We start from the raw sequence: 15,939 nt of genomic DNA, 5'->3' as shown, positions 1-15,939 counted from the left end.
TCTACTAGCCCCGGCAGGTTAACAAATGTCACCGACTGTTAAAAAGCTGTACACAGTGGCAGACTGACTCGGCAGTCCTTGCTGTTACCCCGGTAGCATGGAAAGCCCCCGATTCAGCCACTTGTGTAAAAAGGCATTAACGACTAAATACATAAATACAACCGTCAAAGGCATAAACCTCTCAAGGCTGTCCAGTAGCCACTGGGAGGTCAGTTCATGACCAGAGACAACTCATCTGTCCTGGTCAACCATCTGAAAGACACCATTGATGGAGATTGTGGAGTGAGTGACACCTATGCCCAGTGCACTGCTCTCCTCTCAAGTGTCCTTACTACTAACATCAGATACAGTGCAATCTAATCTGGGGGATCTTAACATACTGAGATGAGATAATAGCAGCTGTTGAAAGAGCTGATCTGTTCAAGGCATTTTTTGGAAGATCATTGATTGATAGGTGTGTGTGTGTAAGAAGACTTTACACTTTGCATGGGTATGTAGAAATTCTCTGAGTGTCTACAGTAAATTAAACAGTGCTGGTGAGCCCAATGCACTTGTTGTACGTTGAAGTTAAGCCAGCTCTCTGGTCTAGTCTGAAGTTTTCACACACACGTGATCTTTGTTGGCGGTTGTTTCTGGGTCTGTACTTAACAGTTTATATCACAGAGGCTCCAAATGATCCTGACAATTCCACTAACGAGCGCTCAACAAAATCGGTGAGAAAACTGTGAGAAATAGAAAATTGCTGCCCCTTGAACCAGAGGACTTTCAACACAGTTTTGACAAGTTAATCCCCTGTGATATTGAAGCTTTTTTCCCAAGCCCAGTTTGCATGACCAACTGATGCATAATGTCTTTCTTCAAGTCTGCCTTGCTGTAAACACAGTGCCGGGGTTCCCATGAGGTGTGTTACTCCACACTGGGTATTCCCAGTTTACCTAGCAACGCCTCCCGCTCCAAACACAACATAAATAGGAGTGACAGGCTGATACAAACCAGTGAAACCCCTATGAACCACTATAAAAGTAGCAAGATAAGAGAGTTCACACCACCATAAAATATAATATAGTGTCATAGGCATCCCGCCACTCCTCCATCACATAGCAGAGATAGAGAGGGGAGATAGTGCCAGCTTACTCACTTTCAGCGTAGTTTTTCCGTCTGGTGCCGTCCACCTTGCCCGTTTTGTCGATACAGAGAAATAACTTGTTGGCGGAGTAGAGCCGCCGTAGTCGGACATCGCCCTCTAGGTGATTGTAACTGCGTGTGTGCCGCTCCAGTGTCCATGAGCAGTTAATGCCCCTCGCCAGTACTTGGAGGGGCTCATGCTCTACCCCAGGTGGGCAGCCCCCCAGAGCTGTGCCAGCCACCAGGAGCAGGGTGAGGCACAGCAGGCTGAGCGAGGCAGCGCTGGGCAGGGGCGGAAGCCCGGCGTGGGCAGTGCCAATGGCAGCGAGGTCAGGACCGAGTCCGGCGACGGGTGGCATCCATCTGCACATGGTGGATCAGACTCCCAAGGTGCACCTTGCACAGGCAGTAGGCATGCTGGCTGGCTGGAGACCCAGGCTGTGTGGTCCAGTTGAGTGGTCTCTCTCTCTCTCTGAAGGTGGAAAGGGGTGGTGATCAAGCAGGCAGCAGACCCTGTCACTGAGGACCAGTCAGCAGAGCAAAGAGAAACCTGGGCTTCTAACCAGCCCTCTGTCACAGATAACTTTGTCTCTTTACTTGTCTGTCTGATGATAAACTCCTATTTCTCTCTCAGCCTCTATTTACTCACTCTGTCCCTTAAAATTATTTATTTTGTAATTCCATTGCCAAAAGTAATCTGTTATTTTCTGTTGTTTTCCTTGTTCTGTTCCTTTTGGCTTGTGTCCTTCTTTCCAGCTGCAGAGTCAATCAGTGTCCTGTCCTGCGATGTGTGCACCTTGCGATGCTCCTCTCTCCAGCTGGACTGGAATACAGTGCTTGTCTGGCTGAGAATGACTTGAGTGAGGGCGAGTGAGTGACTGTGTGTGAGTGTGTGTAAAAGTGCAATAGGGAGAGCGAGTCACAGAAAGAATGTGTGTGTGTGTGTAGAGAGAGAGGGGAGAGAGAGAGAGAAACAGAGAGGGAGACAGAGGGAGAGAGTGTGTGTATGTCTGTGTATATGTGAGTGAGAGAGGCAGAGTAAGGGGAAGGTAGAGTGAGAGAGAGAGTGAGTGAGGGGAAGGGAGAGTGAGAGGGACAGTGTGTGTATGAGGAAGAGAGAAAGAGACAACAGCTACTGAGTGTGAGAGGCAGTCAGTGAGTGAGAGAGGCAGTCAGTGAGTGAGAGAGGCAGTCAGTGAAAGAGGCAGTCAGTGAGTGAGAGAGGCAGTCAGTGAGAGAGGCAGTCAGTGAGTGAGAGAGGCAGTCAGTGAGAGAGGCAGTCAGTCAGTGAGAGAGGCAGTCAGTGAGTGAGAGAGGCAGTCAGTGAGAGAGGCAGTCAGTGAGTGAGAGAGGCAGTCAGTGAGTGAGAGAGGCAGTCAGTGAGTGAGAGAGGCAGTCAGTGAGTGAGAGAGGCAGTCAGTGAGATACGCAGTCAGTGAGTGAGAGAGGCAGTCAGTGAGTGAGAGAGGCAGTCAGTGAGTGAGAGAGGCAGTCGGTGAGTGAGAGAGGCAGTCGGTGAGTGAGAGAGGCAGTCAGTGAGTGAGAGAGGCAGTCGGTGACTGAGAGAGGCAGTCAGTGAGTGAGAGAGGCAGTCAGTGAGAGAGGCAATCAGTGAGTGAGAGAGTAAGTGAGTGAGAGTGTGTCTGGTCTGTCTGCCTGTATGAAGCAGTGAAGCAGTAAATGAATGTCTCCACTCTCTCCTGTGTGGAATGGGAGGCTTGGGCTTGTCCTGCATTTTATCCTGGGCAGGGCTTGCATCTGGGGAGTTGAAAGGAGAGGGGTGGGGCCACAATCATTGATAACTATTTGAAATAAACGAGAGAGGCTTTGCAAGATCTCTCTTTTATAATTTCTTAATGTAGCCTTTGTCTCCTAATAGTGGTTCCTAGAAAGCCATTAGCCAGCTACCTGTAGGTTTTATTGCTCCATGGAAAGAGTCAACTGGAAAGTGTTAAGTCAAACTCCTTTGTTGTCCCGGCACTTGAAGATGATGAGGAATTATCCTAGGTCAGCAGTGAGAAGGTAAATTGACATGGAAGGGGCTCTTTTGTGACACCTTTGACTGGACTATTTGTAGACACATGGGACAGATTAAAGAGGGCTTTAGTTTGTCGGAAACAACGACAGAGGAGTCTTTCTGATCACCTGTGTTAATATTTCCTTGAGGTGGTTTCTGATGTTCACCTCTGATTTGTGAGACCAGGGTGGTAATGGTGAACACCATTTTAACAACTTCACACTCTGTCTGTCTGTTGTCACAATTAGGCTGTAAATCAGGACTGAGTCTTTGCGTTCAAAGAAATGAATATGTCACCTTAGGGTGACTAGCCTTTTGGGGGCCCTAAGCAAGATTTGGTTGTGGGGAGCCCCCACCTCGCAGGCAAACAATTTTGGTTTTAAAGTTAATCTCCTGCAATTCTACACATTTTGCAATGGGAAGTAGAGAAAATATTATCTTGCAATTTTTTAACACATTTCATGCAATTCTACTTATTTTGCCATGGGACAGAGAGATACAAATTGCAGTTTAACAGCTTATTTCCTGCAATTCTACACATTTTGCCATGACTTATGCCATGGTAATGATAACTGAGTGGGAGTGACTAACGAAATCAATGGGGGCCCTCTTGAGGTCAGAGTCCCTGGGCCCGTGCCCTATGAGCATGTTGGTATACGGCCATGATTACAACAAGTTTAGATAGCTGGCTAGACTAACTTACCAATCTAAAAATAGTTAGCTGACATGGATAATTGACTGACTGTCAGTGACTGACATAACAAGAGAAAAACTGCTGATGCACAACCACATTTCGAACTTGCACCTTGTGTATTCTACTAGTCTAACTGTCAACAGTAAGTTGACTTCCTAAAAAATATAAATATACCTGTATATACAGTCGTGGCCAAAAGTTTTGAGAATGACACAAATAATAATGTTCACTAAGTCTGCTGCCTCAGTTTGTATGATGGCAATTTGCATACACTCCAGAATGTTATGAAGAGTGATCAGATGAATTGCAATTAATTGCAAAGTCCCTCTTTGCCATGCAAATGAACTGAATCCCAAAAAATAATTTCCACTGCATTTCAGCCCTGTCACAAAAGGACCAGCTGACATCATGTCAGTGATTCTCTCGTTAACACAGGTGTGAGTGTTGATGAGGACAGGGCTGGAGATCACTCTGTCATGCTGATTGAGTTTGAATAACAGACTGAAAGCTGAGGGTGGTGCTTGGAATCATTGTTCTTCCTCTGTCATCCATGGATACCTGCAAGGAAATAAGTGCCGTCATCATTGCTCTGCACAAAAAGGGCTTCACAGGCAAGGATATTGCTGCCAGTAAGATTACACCTAAATCAACCATTTATCGGATCATCAAGACCTTCAAGGAGAGTGGTTCAATTGTTGTGAAGAAGGCTTCAGGGCGCCCAAGAAAGTCCAGCAAGCTCCAGGACCGTCTCCTAAAGTTGATTCAGCTGCGGGATCGGGGCACCACCAGTACAGAGCTTGCTCAGGAATGTCAGCAGGCAGGTGTGAGTGCATCTGCATATACAGTGAGGCAAATACTTTTGGAGGATGGTCTGATGTCAAGAAGGGCAGCAAAGAAGCCACTTCTCTCCAGGAAAAACATCAGGGACAGACTTATATTCTGCAAAAGGTACAGGGATTGGACTGCTGAGGACTGGGGTAAAGTCATTTTCTCTGATGAATCCCCTTTCCGATTGTTTGAAGCATCGGAAAAACACTTGTCTGGAGAAGACAAGGTGAGCGCTACCATCAGTCCTGTGTCATGCCAACAGTAAAGCATCCTGAGACCATTCATGTGTGGGGTTGCTTCTCAGCCAAGGGAGTGGGCTCACTCACAATTTTGCCTAAGAACACAGCCATGAATAAAGAATGGTACCAACCCTTCTTCCGAGAGCAACTTCTCCCAACCATCCAGGACGAACAATGCCTTTTCCAGCATGATGGAGCACCTTGCCATAAGGCAAAAGTGAAAACCAAGTGGCTCAGGGAACCCAACATCAATATTTTGGGTCCATGGCCAGGAAACTCCCCAGACCTTAATCCCATTGAGAACTTGTGGTCAACCCTCAAGAGGTGGGGGGACAAACAAAAACCCACAAATTCTGACAAACTCCAAGCATTGATTATGCAAGAATGGGCTGCCATAAGTTGGGATGTGGCCCAGAAGTTAATTGACAGCATGCCAGGGTGGATTGCAGAGGTCTTGAAAAAGAAGGGTCAACACTACAAATATGTACTCTTTGCATCAACTTCATGTAATTGTCAATAAAAGCCTTTGAAACTTATGAAATGCTTGTAATTATACTTCAGTATTCCATAGTAACATCTGACTAAAATATCTAAAGACACTGAAGCAGCAAACTTTGTGAAAATTAATATTTGTGTCATTCTCAAAACTTTTGAGAATGACTGTACCCTGACTGTACACAACATTAGGAACGCTTTACATGACAGACTGACCAGGTGAATCCAGGTGAAAGCTATGATCCCTTACTGATGTCACCTGTTAAATCCACTTCAATCTGTGTAGCTGAAGGAGAGGACAGGGTCGGGGGCCCTTAGCAACTGCTTATACCTGGGGCCGGCACTGCTGATACCTAATGTATTCCATTCAATATTTGTCAAAACTGTCCATATACTGTCCTGTCCTCACTCCTTCAGTGTATTCCTGATGGTATTTGAAGGGTGGCTCAAATTCACTGCATACTAATCATTAATAATGAAATGAGGACAAAACTGTAATGTGTTGACCTTTTTTTTACACAAAAGTATAACCAAATGAAATACTCACTATCATGTGATTCTACCAGCCGAGGGTGCTAGGAGCATCCGCTGTGAGAGCAGCCGCAGCACTCCACAGCACATGTTCTGAAGTGAGTCTGTCCAGTGCAGCACTTACTTCCTTTTAAAAGGGTCCCGGTTTCAATGATGTGTACCGCCCTGGGGCGAGCACGGTGTCCAGGGGTGGAAGTGTGTTTGAGGGGTGCGTGCACAGAGAGGACAACAGTGACTTCACACTCTTTCGCTTGTTAACTGCTCCCACAAGCTTGTCTGTCCCTCTATCCCCCTCTTCCATCATAAAAGACCAGTCAGACAGAGGCCAGCTGCCCTCTCTCTCCCCCACAGCTCCCAACCCCCCTAACCCCTGGCAGCCATTCCTGTCTACCTGCTTGTTCTGGCCATTAGATACTGTGGAGTTCCTCCTCAAAACTTCTCTCTCTATTTATCTGCATGAGCCCCAGGAAAAGAGGCATTTCATCCCCAATGAAACCACTCTGCAGTGTCTCTTTACTCCCAGTAGGTTTATTCCTTTTTTCCTTCAAACTCTCCTTATTTCCGCCCTGTGGAGTTCATTGGAGTGACTGTTTGTTGTTGCCTGCCTGTGCTGTTGCCAGGCTGGAGGTGCCTGGGCTGGGAGAGCACAGCAGACATTGAGGATGTGTTTTTTGTTAGCATTGTATAAAACTGTTTACCCATCTTCAAAAACATGTAAACAGTTAGCAGGACAGCTGAGTGTTCGTAGACTTGCCTGTGTAATTGTTATAGGGTGCTCCAGCCTTCTCCATCAGCCCTGTAATGGAAAACAATATTCTTCAATGTCCTCCGAAGTGCTAGAAGACCTTCTATCACAGCTGGCTTTGCTTATGCCTGCACAAAAATGTTTGTATCTAAATACAGATATGCAAATCTAATTGTAATCATTGAAGCTTATACATCTACCTTCAGGTGTGGCTGGTAGACTTTGCATCATGCTGTGGGAGTGTAGGCCGACATACCTTTATATAAAACAAATGCTAAAATAACTGGGGTAAGGGGTTTTCTTTGGATTCTATTTGATTCTAATGCATCTTTATGCTAATTTATATGATAACTCTTCTATTTCCACTTCATTCGTATGCCAGCTGCTTGGTCATCCCTATTTTCCCTTCATGGAGAGTGAACTCTTTCATGCGGCCTGCACCCCCAGGAAACTCCAGTTGCCCTTCCTCTCTGAAAATTACCCAGAATTAAAATCATACAATCATGCTATGTACTGTATAACTTCTTACTTAAAAGTTAGTCTGCCCCGGAGATCAAGAACAAAGTTTATATCCACATCTGAATGTCAGATGTGGCAGTAGATTGCTTTGTGGTGTCCTGGGTCCAAGCGAGACACACGCTCATGTATTGCTGTCTGTGGCTTGACTATAGACCTACAGCTTAGCTATTGATAGCTATAGCTTAGCTATTGAAGTTGGATACATTATTGAATAGGTAGAATATGAATCACCCTAAATTGAGCTGTCTGGATATTTCCAGGAGGATATGGTGCTTGAAAGAATGTTTTATTGTTCAATTATTTTATCATATTTAACCAGAACCCTGTTTATTTATCACTGTGCTTTATTCTCAGTTACCAGTGCAAGACATACTAGAATGACACATGCAGTATAGCATTAAATACAGTATGCCTACATGACATAATCCAAGTCCATTCAAGACTTTAGTCAATGTGATGATCATTAAGAACAAAGCACATTAATTCCCTATCCTAAAATACGAGGCAAACGCTAAACTCAGAGATCAGTAACAGGTGGGGGGCCCTCTGGTGTGACGCAGCTCTCTCTCCAAATGAGAAAGGGCTGGCTTTTTGGTAGTTTGATCCCTCCCCTCTCTCCTCTCCCCTGCAGAAGGCTTTCAGTCAGCTCCAACGTTGCGTCTCCTGTCCAGGGTGCGCCCTGAGCAGAGAAAGCTCTTCAGCCCGGGCACCATAGGAGGATGTTCACAAGCAAAGGAACCTAATCTTTCCCAGCAGGGATCCAAGCGGCTCTGTAAGTGTATGAATGGAGATAATATCTCTGTAATGAGTCCTGTTTGTACCCTCAAAGTCTTCAAAAAGGCCTGAAACTCGACCTCCCTCTTAGCACTGACAATCCCTCAGTAATAGATCCTATTATTAATTGTTTTCTCTCTCTTGCTAACTCCACTGACTCACTCCCTGTTTCTGTACTCTTTCTCTCTCTCCCCCTCTCTCTCTCTCTCCCTCTCTCTCTAACTCTCTCTCTGATCTCCTTTCAGTTGATCACCCCTGACCTCTTGCTTTTTAAGCATATGATCATTCTGCTCTTTTGTTATTTATCCAAATATTAAAAGACAGATTTATATTTGTAGTATATAAGTCTCTTCACATTGCTCTAGTTAGCATCTTTTTGTAGGCCTACCAGATTTAGGGAAATTTACGAAATTCACAACAGGGATATACTGTTAAAATACAATGCCATGCCAATACATTATTACAACTTCTATGTTTATGCAATTAGTCTGTTGTCACTTGTCGACTTCCTGCCAGTTTGGACCAATGCAGGTGTTCTTGATATCTCTGTGCTGCACACCGTGGGTGACTGTGTAAACATCCGGGACTCATTCAGGAACTGACCAGACCACCACCATCACTGTACCCTGGCCTAGTCAGAGCACGGTTCATTTGCATATCCTGTTTCATGACTATTGCCTATTGTCGGTGGCCTGGTGATAAGTGGGGCACCTATCTGATGGACTTTACTGTTCTGAGAGATCCAGATGGCGGGAGCAGATCCCGAGCAATACCACAAACTGCGGCTTTTTTAAGGAATAAAAAGAGACATGCCAGGTGTTAAGTAGCCATGATTTTGCACGTCAGTGATTCCAAAGCAGATAATCAGAGCACTGATAAAGTGAGAGACAGAGATAGCAGTATGTAGACGTGGTTACTGTAAAGACCTCTGCTGGCTCAGCATTTTACAACCCCTCAGAGGGTTTGGACAAGAACCAAAATGAATTTTTGAGTCTAGCATTAAATACAGTGATGGAAATAACTAAGCATCACAAAGGAAAACTTCCACAGTACATGTGGCTCTGTAGTCAGAGCCATTATTCCATTAAGTAGCACTTGTAAATACCAGCATGAAAAATCATTACAATATTTTCTTAGATGACTCCATCATTCAAGCCGTCTTAATGTACCTTCCCTCTCTGTGTGAGAAACCCTGTGAGAGTGGTATGAGTCAGTCATAATGGTCAATATGTTTGTATTAATTCCCTGTTGACACTCATACTTTAAGTATTTGCTCAATGTCACGTTCTGACCTTAGTTCTTTTGTTATGTCTTTGTTTTAGTATGGTCAGGGCGTGAGTTGGGTGGGTTGTCTATGTTCCTTTTTCTATGTTGTGTTTTGCGTTTGGCCTGGTATGGTTCTCAATCAGAGGCAGGTGTCGTTAGTTGTCTCTGATTGAGAATCATACTTAGGTAGCCTTTTCCCACCTGTGTGGTGTGGGTGATTATTTTCTGTTATATGTATGTCACCTTTCAGAACTGTTTAGTTTCATTCTCCTTTGTTATTTTGTTTAGTGTTCTTGGTTTAATAAATATACGATGAACACTTACCACGCTGCGCTTTGGTCCTCACCTCATTCCAACGACGATCGTGACACTCAATCTATGTGGCAAACAGCGAATTAAATAAAGTTCTGTCATTAAAACATTATTTATGGCAGTATTGGCAAATAATCATGCAGGACCAGAGGTTAGGTAGAAATACTGATGTAATGTGACCGACAAAAACATAATTCCTACTGTATGTGGCTTTGCATATACTGTACATATACTGTCCAGTACACACACAATAATTTCCTAAATATGTTTTCTTGACCATTTCAACATGATTACTAATATCTGACATGTCCAAGAACGACTCCTCTAGGAAGTCATGCAGTTGGACAGCCGAAAGCATGCAGCTGTCTCGAAAAACACTAGCTTCTTTCCACAGGGGGAATGTCACATGTTCCATCTGAGAGGCACACACATATATGCTCAAAGCATTTACCAACACAAGTCTTTCACAAAGCACCTCCGTCAAGTTTTCTTGGCCAGGTGAACTTTCAAAACAGCGTCCATCTGTAAAACAAAAAGGGCGCCCCTACAGAGGTGTGCAAAGAATCCTTATGATCAAAGTGTGTGAGAATGGCAGCCTTGTCCTGGCCTGGCTATTATCAGGGCCATGAATGGCTGTCTTCTCCCCTTTTGTTGGCTCAGGCATTGACAGTCACTCACCCAGCAATGACTGTCACCAGCGCAAAGAGCCAGCCGCCAACAGAGGCCGACCACATCAAACGAGCCTGTCGAGGGGCCCTGCTCGTGAACCATAGCAACAAACACCTCCTGATCCTCACCTACATCTCAGCAGCAGACACCAACCAATGTGACTATGATCCCAGCCACCACCTCCATTGAGAAAAGATGTACTGCCTGGACCTCATTTCCCAGCCTGACCTCTCAAGTAGTACTTATGTTAACTTCCAGCGCCTCACACAAAAGGCTGTACAAGTCTTTAGGAATGCTTTAGAGGTGACAAGCGGAATCTGACACTTGTTAGGTCAAACAGCATGCATGCTATTAGAACGATGTAGAATTTATCTTCTGCATTACTTAAATTTAGGATACAATGAAAAGGGCCTATGAAAAAATATACCATTCAGTTTAATTTTAATTGTATTGTACTCCAGAAAGCACTGTGCATTTGTTTAAAATGGTGTGCTGAGCATAATATTGAATAAACAACATTCAATTTTCCAAAGATGATATCTTGTAGACCTTCTGCTTCTAAAAAGGACAGGACTCACAAGTGTATTTGGCAGTGCATAGTAGAGACTGGACAGTTTATATGAATCTCAAAAGACCAGACAATGTATCCTATTGGTTCCCTAACTAATTAGGAAGCTCAAATGAGCCAGATAAGGTTCAAGCGCATCATTCATAATATGTTATTATTAATATGTTGTTTACCAGCAGAGATAATATGATTATTTTCCATAGTATCAGGTCAACATGGTAGCCCTATTAGGTTGTGTCAGAGGAAGACCCTAAAAATGTCTAAAGACTCCAGCCACCCAAGTCAGAGACTGTTCTCTGTGCTACTGCACGGGAAGAGGTACTGGTGCACCAAGTCTGGAACCAATAGGACCCTGAACAGTTTTTACTCCCAAGTCATAGACTGTTCTCTGTGCTACTGCACGGGAAGAGGTACTGGTGCACCAAGTCTGGAACCAATAGGACCCGGAACAGTTTTTACTCCCAAGTCATAGACTGTTCTCTGTGCTACTGCACGGGAAGAGGTACTGGTGCACCAAGTCTGGAACCAATAGGACCCGGAACAGTTTTTACTCCCAAGTCATAGACTGTTCTCTGTGCTACTGCACGGGAAGAGGTACTGGTGCACTAAGTCTGGAACCAATAGGACCCGGAACAGTTTTTACTACCAAGCCATAGACTGTTCTCTGTGCTACTGCACGGGAAGAGGTACTGGTGCACCAAGTCTGGAACCAATAGGACCCGGAACAGTTTTTACTCCCAAGTCATAGACTGTTCTCTGTGCTACTGCACGGGAAGAGGTACTGGTGCACCAAGTCTGGAACCAATAGGACCCGGAACAGTTTTTACTCCCAAGTCATAGACTGTTCTCTGTGCTACTGCACGGGAAGAGGTACTGGTGCACCAAGTCTGGAACCAATAGGACCCGGAACAGTTTTTACTCCCAAGCCATAAGACTGCTAAATAGTTCATTAAATAGTTAACCAAATAGCTACCCGGACTATATGCATTGACCCTTTTTGTACTAACTTTGACTCATCACCAACACTGCTGCTACCGTTCACTATTCCTAGTTATATGTATATTCTCATCTACCTCAATTACCTCGTACCTCTGCACATCGACTCAGTACTGTAACACCTTGTATACAGCCAAGTTATTACCTCGTACCCCTGTACATCGACTCAGTACTGTAACACCTTGTATACAGCCAAGTTATTACCTCGTACCCCTGTACATCGACTCAGTACTGTAACACCTTGTATACAGCCAAGTTATTACCTCGTACCCCTGTACATCGACTCAGTACTGTAACACCTTGTATACAGCCAAGTTATTACCTCTTACCCCTGTACATCCACTCAGTACTGTAACACCTTGTATACAGCCAAGTTATTACCTCGTACCCCTGTACATCCACTCAGTACTGTAACTCCTTGTATAAAGCCAAGTTATTGTTACTCATTATGTATCTATTACGTGTTTTATGTTCCTATTATTTCTCTATTTTCTTTATCTCTGCATTGTTGGGAAGGGACCTTCATGTAAGCATTTCACAGTTAGTGTACACCTGTTGTTTGCGAAGTATATGACAAATACATATTTTTTTCATTTATTACATTGTAATTACACACTGACAACATGGAGAGTCAGTTCAAATGTGTTTTAAAAGTTGACCAGTGGCGGTTGGAAGCCATCCAAAAGGTTGTGGGTCTTTATATTATGTGGCAATTTCTCACTCAAACCAAGACATGAGAGTACCAGCAAGACCACTTATGTATGACCTCTAGTTTGACCTTTGTTCTACTTATTTTATGGTAAGGCTGCCACCTATAGGTGATATAGGTCACACACACGTCACACACACCTTGTCCTTAGATTTTTTCAGTGGCGTTCATAATTTCGATATTTGATAAGATATTCTTAAATAATGATAAAATAGAAATCTGAACAAACATAAAAGTTATTATTCTCCCTAGAGAATAAATGATACAGGTTAAATGCCCAATGCAGCCATTTTTACCTCAATATCAAATCATTTCTGGGTAACAATTAAGTACCTTACTATGATTGTTTTCAATTAAATTGGTCAAAAATAAACCAAAATATCTCAGTAAAGAGCAATTTCTCAAGCAAGAATTTAGCTAGAACTGTCTGGTAGTGGTCTGAGTGGGGAGGGGAAAACTGAAAACTAGCTGTTATTAGCAGCGAGGTTTGGAATTCTCTTTCTTATTGGTGAATCAACTAATTTACAGCCTGGTGATGTCAGCAGGCAGGCCAAAACTCAATCCCACCAAAAACTGTAATGTCTTATGTTTCACCGAGCCGTGGCTGAACGACGACACGGATAATATAGAGCTGGCTGGGTTTTCTGTGCATCAGCAGGACAGGACAACTATGTCTGGTAAGATGGGGGGTGCGGGTGTGTGTCTACGTGTCAATAAAAGCTGGTGCGCCATTTATAATATTAAAAAGTCTCAAGGTATTTCTCGCCTGAGGTAGAGTACCTCATGATATGCTGTAGACCACACTATCTACCAAAAGAGTTTTCATCTATATTATTCATAGCTGTCTATTTACAAACCGATGCTGGCACTAAGACCGCACCCAATGAGCTGTATAAGGCCATAAGCAAACAAGAAAATGCTCATCCAGAAGCGGCGCTCTTAGTGGCCGGGGAATTTAATGCAGGCAAACTTAAATCAGTTTTACCTCATTTCTACCAGCATGTCACATGTGCAACCAGAGGAACAGAGGAAAAAAAACTCTAGACCACCTTTACTCCATACACAGAGATGCATACAAAGCTCTCCCTTGCCCTCCATTTGGAAAATGTGGCCATAATTCTACCCTCCTGATTCCTTCTTACAAGAAAAAATAAAGCAGGAAGTACCAGTGACTCGCTCAATACGGAAGTTGTCAGATGATGCGGATGCTATGTTACAGGACTGTTTTGCATGCACAGACTGGAATATGTTCCGGGAATCATCCAAGGGCATTGAGGAGTAAACCACCTCAGTCACTGGCTTCATCAATAAGTGCATCAACGACGTCGTCCCCACAGTGACCGTGCATAAATATCCCAACCAGAAGCCATGGATTACAGGCAACATCCACATTGAGCTAAAGGCTAGATCTGCTGCTTTCAAGGGCCAGGACACTAATCCGGACGTTTATTTGAAATCCTGCTATGCTCTCAGATGAACCATCAAACAGGCAAAGCATCAATACAAGACAAAGATTGAATCCTACTACACCGGCTCTGATGCTCGTCGGATGTGGCAGGGATTGCAAACTATTATGGACTACAAAGGGAAACCCAACTGCGAGGTGCCCAGTGATGCGAGCCTAACAGACGAGCTAAATGCCTTTTATGCTCGCCTCGAGGCAAGCAACACTGAAGCATGCATGAGAGCACCAACTGTTCTGGAGGACTGTGTTATCACGCTCTCCGTAGTCAATGTGAGCAAGACCTTTAAACAGGTCAACATTCACAAGGCCGTGGGGCCAGATGGATGACCAGGACATGTACACAGAGCATGCGCTCTGAGCAACCTCTCCCTGATTGAGTCTGTAATACCTACAGTATATGTTTCCAACAGACCACCATAGTCCCTATGCCCATAGTCCCTATGCCCACCGCGCCATAGCATTCACGTCGCTAGCCATTAAGTGCTTTGAAAGGTTGGTCATGACTCACATCAACACCATCATCCCGGAATCACTAGACCCACTCCAATTTGCATATCGCCCCAACAGATCCACTGATGACGCAATCTCAATCGCACTCCACGCTGCCCTTTCCCACCTGGATGAAAGGAACACCTATGTGGGAATTATGTTCATTGAGTACAGCTCAGCATTCAACACCATAGTGCCCACAAAGCTCATCACTAAGCTAAGGACCCTGGGACTAAACACCTTCCTCTCCAACTGGATCCTGGACTTCCTGACAGGCAGCCCCCAGGTGGTAAGGGTAGGCAACAACACATCTGATCCTCAACACTGGGGCCCCTCATGGTTGCGTGCTTAGTCCCGTCCTGTACTCCATGTTCACCCACGACTAAGTGGCCAAGCACGACTCCAACACCATCATTAGGTTTTCTGACAACACAACAGTGGCAGGCCTGACAGCCTTTAGGGAGGAGGTCAGAGACCTGGCAGTGTGATGCCAGGACAACAACCTCTCCCTCAATGTGAGCAAGACAAAGGAGCTCATCGTGGTCTATAGGAAAAGGAGGCCTGAACAGGCCCCCATTAACATTGATGGAGCTGTAGGGTAGATGGTTGAGAGTTTCAAGTTCCTTGCTGTCCACACCATCATTGTACAAACACACCAAGACAGTTGTGAAGAGGGGACAACAATTATTTTTCCCCCTCAGGAGACTGAAAAGATTTGGCATGGGTCCCCAGATCCTCAAAGTTTTACAGCTACTCCATCGAGAGCATCCTGACCGGTTGCATTACTCCTGGTATGGCACCTGTTCGGCATCTGACGATAAGGTGCTACAGAGGGAAGTGCGGACTTCCCAGTACATCACTGGGGACAAGTTTTCTGCCATCTAGGACCTACATACTAGGTAGTGTCAAATGAAGGCCCCAAAAATGGTCAGAGACCAGTTACCCAAGTCATAGACTGTTCTCTCTGCTACCACACGGCAAGCGGTACCGGAGTGCCAAGTCTAGGTCCAAAAGGCCCCTTAAACTGGTTTGGGCGCATGAACTGCTAGCGGGACACCTACGACAACATCCTGTGAAATTGCAGAGCGCGAAATTCAAAATACAAAAATCATAATATTAAACATTCATGAAAATACAAGTGTCATACATCATTTAAAAGCTTACCTTTATTGTTAATCCAACCGCGGTGTCAGATTTCAAAAAGGCTTTACGGCAAAAGCATACCATGCGATTATCAGAGGACAGCGCCCCACATCAAAATACTTTTTCAACCAGCGCAGGCGTCACAAAATCACAAATAGCGATTAAATAAATCCCTTACCTTTGAAGATCTTCATCTGTTTGTAATCCCAAGGGTCCCAGCTACACAATGAATGGTTGTTTTGTTCGATAAAGTCCTTCCTTATATCCAAGGAAGGACTTTAAAGTCTGTTTAGTTGGTGCCAATTATCTCAGTAATCTACTCGTTCAACATGCATACAAATTAATCCAAACAGTT

At 44.4% G+C, this 15,939-nt stretch overlaps 1 protein-coding gene across 1 annotated transcript in view; it reads right to left on the bottom strand.

Moving 5' to 3' along the window:
* Nucleotides 1–14,411, bottom strand: part of LOC110521418 (fibroblast growth factor 22-like) — a 47,832-nt gene extending 33,421 nt beyond the window's left edge. Inside the window, exons 1-2 of the mRNA XM_090231295.1 lie at nt 9,558–14,411; nt 1,139–6,725 (exon numbers count right to left, since the gene is read on the bottom strand). Of these exons, the coding sequence (XP_090087421.1) occupies nt 1,139–1,496 (358 nt within the window). The 5' untranslated portion in view covers nt 1,497–6,725; nt 9,558–14,411. The remainder of the gene's footprint in view (nt 1–1,138; nt 6,726–9,557) is intronic.
* Between the last annotated feature and the right edge of the window lie 1,528 nt (nt 14,412–15,939).

The sequence above is a fragment of the Oncorhynchus mykiss genome, chromosome 4 (assembly GCF_057628025.1).
Source record: "Oncorhynchus mykiss isolate SJ-2025 chromosome 4, ASM5762802v1, whole genome shotgun sequence".
NCBI classification, from domain to species: Eukaryota; Metazoa; Chordata; class Actinopteri; order Salmoniformes; family Salmonidae; genus Oncorhynchus; species Oncorhynchus mykiss.
This window is presented reverse-complemented; position numbering and strand designations above follow the sequence as displayed.